The sequence below is a fragment of the Neophocaena asiaeorientalis genome, unplaced genomic scaffold, assembly GCF_003031525.2.
Source record: "Neophocaena asiaeorientalis asiaeorientalis breed wild unplaced genomic scaffold, Neophocaena_asiaeorientalis_V1.1 scaffold606, whole genome shotgun sequence".
Lineage (NCBI taxonomy): Eukaryota > Metazoa > Chordata > Mammalia > Artiodactyla > Phocoenidae > Neophocaena > Neophocaena asiaeorientalis.
This window is the reverse complement of record NW_020173687.1, coordinates 9,525,559-9,538,336: the sequence shown is the minus strand read 5'-3', so window position 1 is coordinate 9,538,336 and position 12,778 is coordinate 9,525,559. Positions and strand designations below refer to the sequence as shown.

At 44.7% G+C, this 12,778-nt stretch overlaps 1 protein-coding gene across 4 annotated transcripts in view; it reads right to left on the bottom strand.

Moving 5' to 3' along the window:
- The window catches only part of ZFP64 (ZFP64 zinc finger protein), an 80,090-nt gene extending 72,943 nt beyond the window's left edge, over positions 1 to 7,147 (bottom strand). For 2 of the 4 annotated variants that reach the window (XM_024750398.1, XM_024750396.1), the window contains exons 1-2: positions 6,641 to 7,022; positions 3,535 to 3,774 (exon numbers count right to left, since the gene is read on the bottom strand). In XM_024750398.1, the coding sequence (XP_024606166.1) occupies positions 3,535 to 3,774; positions 6,641 to 6,686 (286 nt within the window). In that variant the 5' untranslated portion in view covers positions 6,687 to 7,022. The other 2 variants (XM_024750399.1, XM_024750397.1) reach the window with 2 other exon arrangements.
- Between the last annotated feature and the right edge of the window lie 5,631 nt (positions 7,148 to 12,778).

Below are 12,778 nucleotides of genomic sequence, written 5' to 3'. Positions count from 1 at the left end.
ACTGCAGAGTCCTCACAATAACCCAATGATATTAGGTATGAATTAGGAACCTAATTCTACTACCTAATAGTATTAAGAACCATTGTAACCCCTTTCTACAGATGAGGAAAATTAAGCAGAGTAAGCGACTTGTCCACAGGCCAGGATGGCGGACTGGGATAAATGTCCAGCAGTCCGTCTCTGGAGCTTGGAGCTCCTGTCAACTCTGTGCAGTAGGTACCACCATGAGCTGGGCACAAAGAGGGCTCCAGGCCTGGCCTGAGCGTACAGCACAGTTGGCAAAACTGAGGCATGGCCAGAGTGAATGGCGGCAGGGTAGTGGAAATGCTAAGAGGAGGGTGAACATCTCTGAGCAAAGAACTAGGACAAAAGAAGGGGCAGTTATTTGGTGTGGGGTCAGCTTCACTGATAGATGTGAGATTTGGGCAACTGTGCATTCACTCCACAAAGAATATGGTGCCGGGGATCCACGGTGAACACGAGGGGTGCAGCTCCTGACTTCATGGTGCTTAAGGTTCAGCGATGGGACAGACCTTGACGTTTGTTCTGCAAATAATCATTTAAGTGCTGGGACTTGACCTGGTCTGGGAGAACCGTGCACATGCACGTGTGTTGTCAAAGAGGGGCTCTTTGAGGAAATGCCTTTAAGCCCAGCTCTGACACACGCATAAGAATTGAGTCAGTTCCAGGCAGAGGGAACAACACATACAAAGGCTCCCAGGCTTGAGGAAATGTGGCACATTTGGAAAACAGAAAGGACATCATCAAGGCTATTGCAATTCAGAGGGGAGGGGAATGTCCTGAGATGAGCCAGATCCTCTGTGTGCAGTCTGTCATGAACCTTAAAGTTTTGAGGTTGAGTTGGTGTCAGGCAGGCAGGAAAGGTATTTTAGGCAGAGGGAACAGCATAAGCGAAGGCTTGGAACCCAGAAGGATGCAGTGGCCACCAATAAAGTGTAGGCCTTGAGGTCTCCTCACGCTGGGGCCTTGTGTCCCAGGCTTCACACCCAGTGTGTGGGGTTACTGGGAGTTTGTGTTTGAGGATAGGGAACCCAACACGGAGTCTTCAGGGAGAAGACCACGAGGGTAAGGGCCAAAGCACTTAAGTCCCAGGACCGTCTTGAACCTGTGGTGGGACCCTGGCCATGCCTCATACCCACTTGCAGCATTACTTTGTCCAGCTGTAAAATGAGAAGGTTGTACCAGGCTCATCTCTAAGGTAGTTTTCAGTTTTAACATTTTCTTGGTGACTTCCTTTAAAATGAGAATTAAAATAAATTCGGGAGAAAGTGGGAAGACCTCAAGGTAATCCTACTAAAGTTTGTGAGGTGATCAATTATATTTCAATGCTTAAGGAATTCAGCAGAAACATTATTTTGGGGGCATTAAGGAAACAACCACAAAATTTTGCTTGTTGCTGAAAAATTCAGATACTACACCAATGTACAACTGATAGGGCGAAAGTTGGTACCCCCACTTCAGATGTTCTCCACACCTCGGCTCCAGATTAACTGCTTGCAAAACATTGAGAACAAGTCAGAAGCTGTTGGTGTGCTCAATCAGGCTCACAGACGTATCCTGTTTGGCCAACAAAGTTTTAAAATTTCGGAAGTTTTACATTTTTCAGTTTCTCAGAAAAACCCAAATATGACTGGATCCAAAGAGCAGCTTTCTCTACTTTACCACAGTCCTCACCATTCCCTAATGCCTTATGCACAGCTTACTTCTCTCATTAACATTACTCGCTTCATTCCTGTTCTAGCAGCTTTCCGTGGATATAATACTATGTATGTATGCATATATATGCTTTTTTACACTTACCTTGAGAATCTATGTCTGTACAGAGATCTAGCTTCTCTTTTCAATGCTAAGTCACATTCCACTGTCTGAATTTATTCATCTAATAAGTTACTAGATTACTATTCACTATTCATCTCTGGTATTTATTCATCTAATTTCCTCTTGACATATACATACAAAGGTTCCATTTTCTTTACAGTATATAAGTTAAGCAAATACCCATGTACATTTGTTTATCAAGTTTTATAGGATAAATACCTAGAAGTGTACTTACTGGGTAAACATGTTTCTGTACATTTTAAAATTTGGAAGATTTTAAATGTAAGGTTTAAAGATTGAAAGATATCACAAAATTGCCCAGTTTATGTGAATTTACATCTCCAGAAAGTAAAGGAAAGCAGTATTTGATTTGCATTTCTTTAACTACTAAGGCAATGGAGCATCCTTTTATGTTTAGTGGCTCTTGAATATCATCTGCTGCCCTTTGCTGACTTTTCCGCTTGGTTCTTTTATTGAATTTTAGGAGTTCTTTATATATGAGGGACATTAGGCCTTAGTCACACATGCGCTGCTATTTTTTCCCCAGTTGTCTTTAGATTTTTTTATACATTGTTTTTCCTTTGGAAAAATGGTAGCTTTATTTACAGCCTCATCACATGATTCTTTTTCTTTTGGGGGAGGAATCCTACAACCTGTCTTCCTTGGCAGGCACAGTATTAATAAATATAATTTTTGGGGCTTCCCTGGTGGCGCAGTGGTTGAGAGCTCGCCTGCCGATGCAGGGGACATGGGTTCGTGCCCCGGTCCGGGAAGATCCCACATGCCGCGGAGCAGCTAGGCCCACGAGCTATGGCCGCTGAGCCTGCGTGTCCGGAGCCTGTGCCCCGCAACGGGAGAGGCCCCAACAGTGAGAGGCCCGCATACCGCAAAAATAAATAAATAAATAAATAAATATAATTTTTAATTTAAAAATTGGAATGCCTTTAGCTAACAAATACATTTTCCATTTCCCCACTGGATCCAGCAGTGTGTCTACCAACTATGTCAAAAATGGCTTACTTCCTATTTTTAAAGTAATCTGTCTGGTCCCGTAAGGCAGATTATAGAGGTATAAGTATAGGGGGGTGTGTGTGTGTGTGTGTTTGGGTCTCTGTGTGTGTATAATTTTTACTCTAGAACTTCTGCAGTTTCATGCTGCACATTTAAATTTTACATTCATTTGCAATTTATTTTGGACACAACCAAGAACTAGGATGAACTTTTCTGTTTTCCTGGTTGGTAGCACAAGGGAGGGGAGGCATCAATGCTTATTTATAGATTTAAAAACTAAAAAAAAAAAATTTAAACATTTTTTTTGTCCCTTTAGACAAATAATGCGAATTCAGGAATCACACACATACTCCCACCACCCCAAATTACCACCTTTTCCTTTTTACCATTTCCTGCGAGTATTTTTTTCGTAGTATATAGGTTTTTGTTTTAGAAACCTGGTTTTTGTCTGTTTGTTTTGTTTACCACATGACAACAGTTTATAACTGCTACCACTTAATGTTTTAACCTAGCGGTTCCCAAACCTGGCTGGGCAGCTGTCTTCCCAGTGGAGCTTGTTAAAAATAATGGATCAGCAACCCTAGAGGGTTGGCCCTGAGTATCTATATTTTTAACAAGTTCTGTGGAGGCATCTGGGACATAGCCAGGCCAACTCTAAGTGACTCCCCCATCCCCCAGCCATACCTGTGATCGTCTGGGTCTCAGAGGTGATGGTTCGTGTGGTGGTCTGAGTCTGGGTGGCAGGCACCGTTTCCTCTGATACAAACTGTACTGTGCTGGGCGCCGCCCCAGACGTGCCGGTCAGCTGGCAGCCACTCTGCTTGTGAGCTACAAAGGCGTCCAGGTTGTTAAACTGCTGCTTGCAGATGCCGCAGATGTGGATGTCGGGAGTCAGCTCAACCAGCACTGTTGTGCCACCTGGAACTCCATGGGACACAGGGGAAGTCACAGATTAATTCTAAACAGCTTGAAATTACAACACAAACCAGATTCATGGTAAAAAAAAAAAAAAGGGCATGGTGGCAGACATAGCTAGTTGCTGGCCCAATAGCTATTCCATTCCCCTCTTCTTGCAAACAGAATCCCAGTTCTGCCCTAGCAGCAATGTACCCAGACCCAAGTGATGCTCCTGGTCATTGCCTACAGGGGCACTAGTGGTATTTTATGTGAGAAGGTTCTCCAATGTGCAGGGCTACCCTACACGTCAAAGGACCAGCAGCCATCTCCTACCCCAACTAAAAGGTAGTCGTACTTCCCAGTCATTATGAAAACTAATGCCCCCACTACTCCAACCCCCTATCCCATTATGAGAAGCACTAGTCTAAATAATGTTGGTCCACTACATACTTGGGAACCCCTCCAGCACAATGCTGGAGGAGCTTTTGGGAAAAGTGTGGCTTTCATGATAAAGAGGGATCTGACATGGTTAACACTGTCCACCTCTTCTTCTGGCCTTGAATGCAGATGTGATGCCAGGGCCTTCTGCAGCCACACTGTAACCATGAGATAAATGCTAAGATCTCTACAAAAGCTTACTTCACTGATCCCCTGAATCAACCCTGGAATCAACCAATTCTAGACTTCTCATTAGGCCAGTATAGTTCAGTTTTGTTACTTGTAACCAAAATTCATTCCTAACTGACAGAGGCGTTATTTCACAATAGTAATAATACAAAGAGTTAATACTGTATTAACATTTGCAAAGCACTTACCACAGTCCTGGCACTATATTAGAAAGTGCTATATAAATGTTTGTTAAATAAAGAAATACAATTAATAAGTCTCTAACCAATATGACTACCTTTTTATTTTTAAAAATTTCTTTGCCTTATTACAAGGAAACTCATGTTTATAACAGAAAATTTGGAAGAGAAGAAGCAAGGAGGGCTATCACTCACAATCTTCCCACCCATGCATACCATGAACATTACAAAATATTTTCTTCCATTCATTTTCAGTTAAAAATTATTTAAGATCCTAGTGTATTGTAAATTAATCTTTTTCCCACATGCTATCGCACAAGCATTGTGCTATATCACTAAAATCTCTATAAAATAATTATTTAATGACAACACATCATTCCATGTTTTCCAAGCCTCATAGTTTCTCAGTAGCTATAAGATTTGTATATTATTCCCAATTTTCCCCAGTCTAAACAGTACGAGAACTACCTTTGTACACATATGGTTGGCATCCATGCATCATAATCTTTTTTGGAAAATTTATAAAATATTTGCTTTATGTCCAATTTCCCCCTTCCAACCAAGACAAGACATCTCTGTGCAGAAATACAATTTGGTTGACTTGCTATGAAGAGATCCTCTGGGCTGAGCATGGTAATGTTTTATAAGCCATCTTGCAAACACCGAAATCAATGGATGGAAGGAATGGACACTTTTCTTCTCCTCTGGAACACTGCCTTCCTGTAGCTACTAAGGTGCCCAAGCTAAGAGGAAGACAAGGAATCAAGAGATGTAGTGATTGCATCGCTGAGGATTCCTTAATGATCAAATAGGACTGATACCCAGGAAGAAATGGGGAGAAGTTTCTGCTTCATATGATGGTTATGAGCATTAAATGAGATGGTGCTTGTAAAAGGCCAGCACAGGGATCCCCTCCCCCAGCATGTCACCTGGTGAGGTTATTACTGAGGTGCCCTATTTGAATTTGAAAGTATCCCCTCCGAAAATCTGTATTAATTGAGACCCAGTAACAAACAACGGGCACAATTTGTGCGTATCACCAACAAAAAGAATCCCTTTATCTTTGCAAAGTTCTCCAAACCAAAGTTCTCCAAATCAGAATAAGGGGGCGGGCCGGGGGTGGGGGGTTGTTTAAATATGGCCACGTCTGAGCCCCACTTCGGAGATACTGAGTCATAATGGTGGTGGGCTGAATGCGGGCTGAGGTTTCGGGAAATCTGCGCTTTTCACAAGTTATGCATGGAATACACAGCCAAGTTTGGAAACCAATGTCTCCAAACTTGTAAACAGTAACAGCTAACAAGCTAAGCGCTTACTAGGTGCCAGGGGTTCTCAAACTTTATGTGCATCAGAATCGCCCAGGATAAGGCCGCCCTCCTCCCCTCAAGCCCACCCCGCCACCTGATGGGTGGGGCGCAAAGAGCTTTTTTTTTTTTTTTCCTTTTTTCTTTTTTTAAGTAAGCGCTCGAGCTCCCAGGTGGCCGGTTTGCGCTCAGTCCCTGGTCCACACTTCGGGAAACAATGCTCCGGGCGAAACCATGGACTTGAAGAAGGCTGTCTTCAACAAGAAAATTAAAATGAACCCCAAACTCAAAACGACCACGGCCCCGTTCCCCATTCAGATCTCCACCTTTAATGTGGAAAAGGCTTTGCAGTAAGCCGGCAGACCTCGTGAAAGTCCCCGAGCCCCAGACTTCCAGAATTTTGGGCCGCCGAGACAGAAGTTTTCCCATCAGCGTTGCCGCGGTTACCCCAAATCTACCTCCAAACTCCGCCGGGGGGCGGGGAATGCCCCAAGGGGGTGACGACTGTCTGAACGGCACGCCCTCCCCCACGATTCCCTTCCAAGAGATCTCCGGAGGCTGGAGAACGCCCCCGCCCCCGCGCCGGCTTGGGGCCCCCCCGCCAGCCCTCTCCGGCGCCTCCCGCACGGCGCGCCCGCCGCGGTCCCCGAGACGCCGGTTCCAGGCCGTCACCCTGATTTCGGGGCCCCGGGCCTGCTAGCTGCGTCGCAGACGTGCTTGGGCCCGGGCCCCGGAGCGCGCACTGGGCCCCGGAGCGCGCGCTGCGCCCGGAAAAGCACTTACTTTGCACCGAGCCCGGGAAGCTCTCGCCCTCGCTGCTCGCGTTCATGGCCGCAGACTGGGAGGTCCCCGGCCGGCCGGGGTGCCAGGGTAGCGGGACGCGGGTCTACATGGTGCAAGGACTTTTCCTTTTATTTTTCCACACCCCCCAGCCTTCCTTCTCCCAACTCTGCGAGGCGGGGAGGACGGATGTAAAGCAAGCTCCACTTCCGCTGCCTAGAGGGCGCTGGCCGGGCTCGGCCGCCCCAACCTGCCTTTGCATCAGCGGCTCCCGGGGGAAGCAGCGGTCCAATCCCGATGCCCGGGCCGCGAGGCCCTGCACCCGCGGAATCCCCCGGGAGCCGGATGGCGCACACGCGTCTCCGCGGGTTGGGCGACCACGGGCGGCGAGGGATGCGTACCCCGGACTGCGGCAGCCGGCGCCCACCTCACACCCCTGCGGTCTGGGCCGGCGCGTTTGGCCTCCCCGGCTCTGGCGCCTTTGCACCTGCAGCCCTGGGCGTCTGGTCCCCACTGTGGCCGGGCAGCCGTGTCGCCCCCGGGTCGCCCGGGTGGTTTGCAGAGAAGACCGAGTCGGGCTGCAGTTGGGTGGGTGCGCGGGGCGCCGCGGGCTTGGGGTGAACCCCGGCTGAGCGTCAGCGCCCGGCAAATCAGCAGAGCGCTGGGCGGGTCCCCTGCCCAGCTAATGAAATAAAGAGGACCGTGATCACGTGCCTGAGTAACAACTGGGATCAATCGCTGTAAGCTCCCTGCTCGGGGGTCTGCCAACTTTTTTGTGCATCACAGTCACCTGGAGAGCTTGTTAGGACGGAGACTGCCGGGCCCACCCCAGAGTTTCTGACTCAGTGCGTCTAGGGTGAGGGCCGAGGATGAGCATTTCTAAGTTATAAGGTGAAGTTCCTGCTATTGGTGGACGCTGCTTTCCCTAATCTGACCGGTTGCCTGAATGCCTCTCTTTACTACTCTCTCCTTACCTCAGGCGGCAGCCCCAAGCAGTCTCCAGCCTCAAGGCTTCTGTGCTTACTGTTCCCTCTATCCACCTGCCACCTTCCATAACCCCTTCAGGTCCTGATTTCAAATTCCCATCCTTAGAGAGACCCTCCTTGGCTAGCCCATTCTAATCCTGCAGTCCCTCCTCCACCACCCAATGGCTCCCTGTTTCCTTCCGGTCAGCTTCATCTTCTTAGAACTTATCACACCTAACATTGTATATCTGGAATATCTCTATCTGTATCTATCTATTAATCCATCAGTCTATCTGTATATCTGTCTATAGAGATAGATGACAATTTACTTATTACCTGTTTTCCCTTGCCCCTTACATTCAATAAATCCTAATGAACGTGGGATTAAAAATAACTATCTGGGCTTCCCTGGTGGCGCAGTGGTTGAGAGTCCGCCTGCCGGTGCAGGGGACACGGGTTCGTGCCCTGGTCTGGGAAGATCCCACATGCCGCGGAGCGGCTGGGCCCGTGAGCCATGGCCGCTGAGCCTGCGCGTCCGGAGCCTGTGCTCCGCAACGGGAGAGGCCACAGCAGTGAGAGGCCCGCGTACCGCAAAAAAAACAACAAACAAACAAACAAACAAAAAAACAATCTCTTTGCCTCCGTGGGCACTCCAATCTGGACTTGGAATATCACATGGTAGCTCTTGGCTAGGTCTGAGAAGCCGCTCCTTTGGATGAAGCCTGACTTCTCCAGTTTACCCCAGTCTCCACTCCTCCTTAATACTTCTTGATATCAAGACTGAGTATCAGTTCTCCTAGATCATTGCCCTTGTGCTGCATGTATTTGAATTTTTACATTCAAATAAAATGTATTTATACAAAATTTCCAACATGTTTCTGATAGAAAAAGGGATTTACCCCCCCCACCATGGTTTAAATATTCCTTTTGACTAAAAATGCTATGTCATGTAATCCTCAGAACAACACAGAGATAGACACTATCATACTAGTTCATAGATGTAGAAACAGCCTCTTAAAGGTTAAATAAATTTCCTCCAGTCAAAAGGCCAATAAAGGACCAGCTCAGTTAAGAATCCTTGAGGGCAAGTATCAGAAACTGTAGAAGAATAGAGATTTGCATAGGCTTCAAAGTCAGTCAGTTAGAATTATATCCTTCATTAAATGATTCCTGGCAGGAGATTTCCAGATACTTTCTTCAATTATTAAGAAAATACACAATATTTTTAAAATTCTGGTAATATCATAACAAGAATAATGAGGCCACAGTCACTGGGTTAATTGTCATCAGTTTTGTGAGCAAAGATATCCTTCTCTTAACAAAATCATTTATAATTTCAAGTGATCAAAATTTTTTTGACAGTAGACATTTTAACAAGTTTAGTTTCCTATGGCAACCATGCACAATTGACTAAAATTTAAGTTCTCGAGGCAGAAACTTTCATTTTCTTCCTTGTACACCAGCGTCTATAACAGTGCCTGGTATCTAAAAAGTGATGGCTGGATGGGTGATTAGTATCACGGTTACTTTGGAAGATAACTATTAAAGCAAACCTTTGACTATTACAGAAAAGCATTTTTCCCTTTTCAGTAAACATACAGACAAAAGTGTGGTACAATGACAGAATCTAGAAAAATTATAGATTCCATTTAAGTTGTGTGGTAACTGGTATGCAAATACCTTTTTAGTCTCCTTTATTTTCCTAGACAAAGGCTAACAAGAATGGCTAGCTTTGCACTTTTCAGAAGTACTTGTGTCAGCAACCTCTCCAATCAGTTTCCTCAAAAGTACTACAGAAAATTCTGGCCTAAAGTTTCACCTATAAATTGAACCAAGGCTGGTGAGCTGACCCTGAGTCTGTTGCCCTTTGATCCGTTCCTTGCCACCCTGCTCAGCTCTGCATGTCAGGGGAGCTGACCCCTGTCTGTAATTTCCAGGCTTCTGGGGCTTCTAGCTTCCTGTTGGGTTTGCCTAATGGATGGAAGGGAGAAACCAGAGTATTTCTCTGCCACTCCTCTCCCTATCTGGGTGGCAGTGGCTGTGTCTCTGCTATGGCCCCGGATCCCAGAAGGGCCCACTGTGGCCTCAGCTTCTGGCAGGTGACTGGTTCCTGGTGTCTGAAAATATGTCCTCCTCCTTTGGTCCCCAGCCTTCTCCCTGGGGAGCAGGGGTAGTGACTTCCAGCCGTTACTAATCTCTGGTTGCCTAAGCATTCCCATTTAGCCTTTCAGCTCTTTCATCACCTGTGAATCAATTCCTGACATCAACTTTACTTAAATCCTCAGAGTTGCTTTCTCTTTCTGGTTGGGCTCTGGTTTAAGGTTTGGATTAAGGTTTGTGGGGCTTATAATTTTCTTCTTGCTTTTCTGGACGCGGCAGGTGATTCTTAACTGGAGAGTGCCTTAGAGTCTCCCAGGGAACTTGCTGAGAACACACATGCTCAAGCACCACCCAGATGCACTGGAATAGAATCTTGGGGCGTGGGCTCCAGGCACGTAGCATGGAGGCACGTCGTGGATGACACTAGCAAGCCCCTCCTGACCTTTTCACTGAAACCTGATCTGAAATCTTGGAGCAGACCAGGGGAAAATTTTTTATATTCCAAAATTGATTCACTAACAATATTTAACAACTGCGTGCAGTCCTCACATAAACATGAAGGTCAATAAAGAAACACTTGAAAGTTAAATAAGTGCTAAAACCTACTGTAATAGGATATAATCAAGACTCAACCTGTCGGGCATTAAGTGGTGATTACACAACCAATTATTTTGATGAGAGCTGGCTTTGAGTCTTGCCTGGCATCTAACGGAGGGTGGCACACCTGTGTTTTAATAGTATATTCACTTAGATAATTTCATACGAGCAAGCATACACATGCTTGATTTTTTCACTCTTTTATATAGTTAATATCTTAACATGAAAACACTCAAACAGTATAAAAAGGTATACAGTGAGAAGTGGGTGCCCCTTCAACCTCTCACAGCCCCCCCCCCCAGTTTCCTTTCAGGAAATAGTAACTATTAACCAGTTGCTGGGGTGTTCTTCAGAAAGGTATATGTATATCCATCCATTTCTTTTTCTTCCAAATAATACCATAATGCAAACAACACTCTACGGCCTGCTTTATTTATTTTTTTTGCATAACAATGTATTTTGGAAAATATTGCTTACAAGTGGATCTAGATTTGCCTCATTGCTTTAGGAAGATTTCAGGTTTCCATTGTGTATATACATGTACTAAAATTTACTTAAACATTCCCTGTTAATGAACATTTAATTTGTTTTTTGGTTACCACAGACAAAGCTGCAATGAATATATATCTGTATCTATGCCTGTACAGAAGAGAGTATATCTGTAGGATACATTCCTAAAATAGAATTGCTAGGTCAATGGGTATATGCATTTAAAGTTTTGATGCTTTCCAATGGCACTTAGAACTCCCATCAATAACTTGATAGGACACGTCTTTCCTACATCCTAACTCACACAGTGTTATCAAGTTTCTGATCTTTGTCAATCTGGTGGGTAAAAAAAAAATGCTATGTTGTAAATTTAGCTTGCATTTCTCTAATTATGATACAGTTCTGAATTTAAGCAACAAAACAAAACAAAACTAACACCTATCTATCTCCAACAAAACAGAACAATGTAGTTACAAAATGTGTAATTATTGATTCAGAAGAGGTTCAAATATAATGCATAGATGGCAAAGAAGACACTTTGTTCCAAAGTCTGAATGTCAAAGAGCTAATGTGACAGTTCATGTGAACTTGTGGGGGTCCCCAATGTGGTAAAAGTTAGCATGTAATGCTTTGGCCTGTGTGTTTGCAAATAGTTTTAATATGTTAAAGACAAAATTCAAATCAGATATTTGCCTGAGCTTTTGAAACACCCTCAGTGACCCTATGGTTTGAAAACCACTGCTGTAATTCTCATTTTACAGAATGGGAAACTGAGGTCCTTCCCTTGTGGGAATCCAAAGCTACTGGTGGAAATATTTATTTTTTTTACCTTTTTGAATACTTTTTCATATCTTTTTATTTTGGAACAGTTTAAGACTCACAAGAAGTTGCAAAAACAGTAAGGAGTTCTCACATTACCTTCCCCCCAACAGTGATAACACCATATTCTTTTTGTGTTGCCAAAAAACTCTTGAAATGTTCGTTACTTTTAAATGCTTTTGACCCATCCAAGATCACAGCCAATTCAGAAGGTAGTCATGTCACAATTGTATTGATAATCCAGATTTTCATTACAGTGTCCCAGTAAGTATTTTAGTTAGGCCACACTTGCTAACAAAATCAATAGTCCCCAAAATACAAAGGCTCAAAGTCACAGAAACTAATTTCTCATTCTCCATTCTAAGATGGGTGTTGCTGTCAGTGGAAGGAGGTCTCCTTGAAGGAGATGTGGACCTTCTAGAGTGGGAATGGGGCAAGTTTTGATGGATGGATAGCTGTCTGCCACAGAAAAGGTTCTCTACTTTTTCTCAGATGATGTATCACCCAGGAGATCTGTAGACCTAGGTTTTAATTCAGTGTATTATTATTTAGCTAACTCTATTGGACTTTTTTGTTTGGTCTTCCCAGTATCCCTCTCTTACTTCTGATAACAGGATTGCTTCTTTCCATGACTTCCTTTGAGAAAGGTTCCCCTTACTCCAGATAATGTTAATCGCAGCCCCCCAGCCCAAAGGTCACAGAGGTGGTCATGTGACACAGACCAAGCCAGCAACTCCTACCATACTGAATTATCTGAAGCTCATCCAAGTTTCTGTACCATATACGTTCTATTCTGTTTGCCAACTGAAATTCTGTTTCTCACTTTATCTACCAGGATCATATCTCCTTATTTAATCTGAGCTCAAGGTCCCCTTCTACGGAACCTCTTTCAGGATCTCCTAGGTAGATTTAGGAGCCTCTCCCTAGATCCGTCTGTGTGGCCATATTCTAGCACTTACCACAGTGTTTTGTAACCACTGGTTGACTTGTTGGCCTGTTTCATTTAGGATGCCTTTGGCTGTCAACATCTTACATAGAGTTTTTCTCAGTTATGCCTCAAGGCATAGACAACGTCAATCCTCTCAGTAGATGGACAGGAGTGGGTTTACTGGAGCTGCTGGACTGGTTACATTGGTCAGGACTAGCTTTTGTCTCGGGCTGTGTCCAGCCT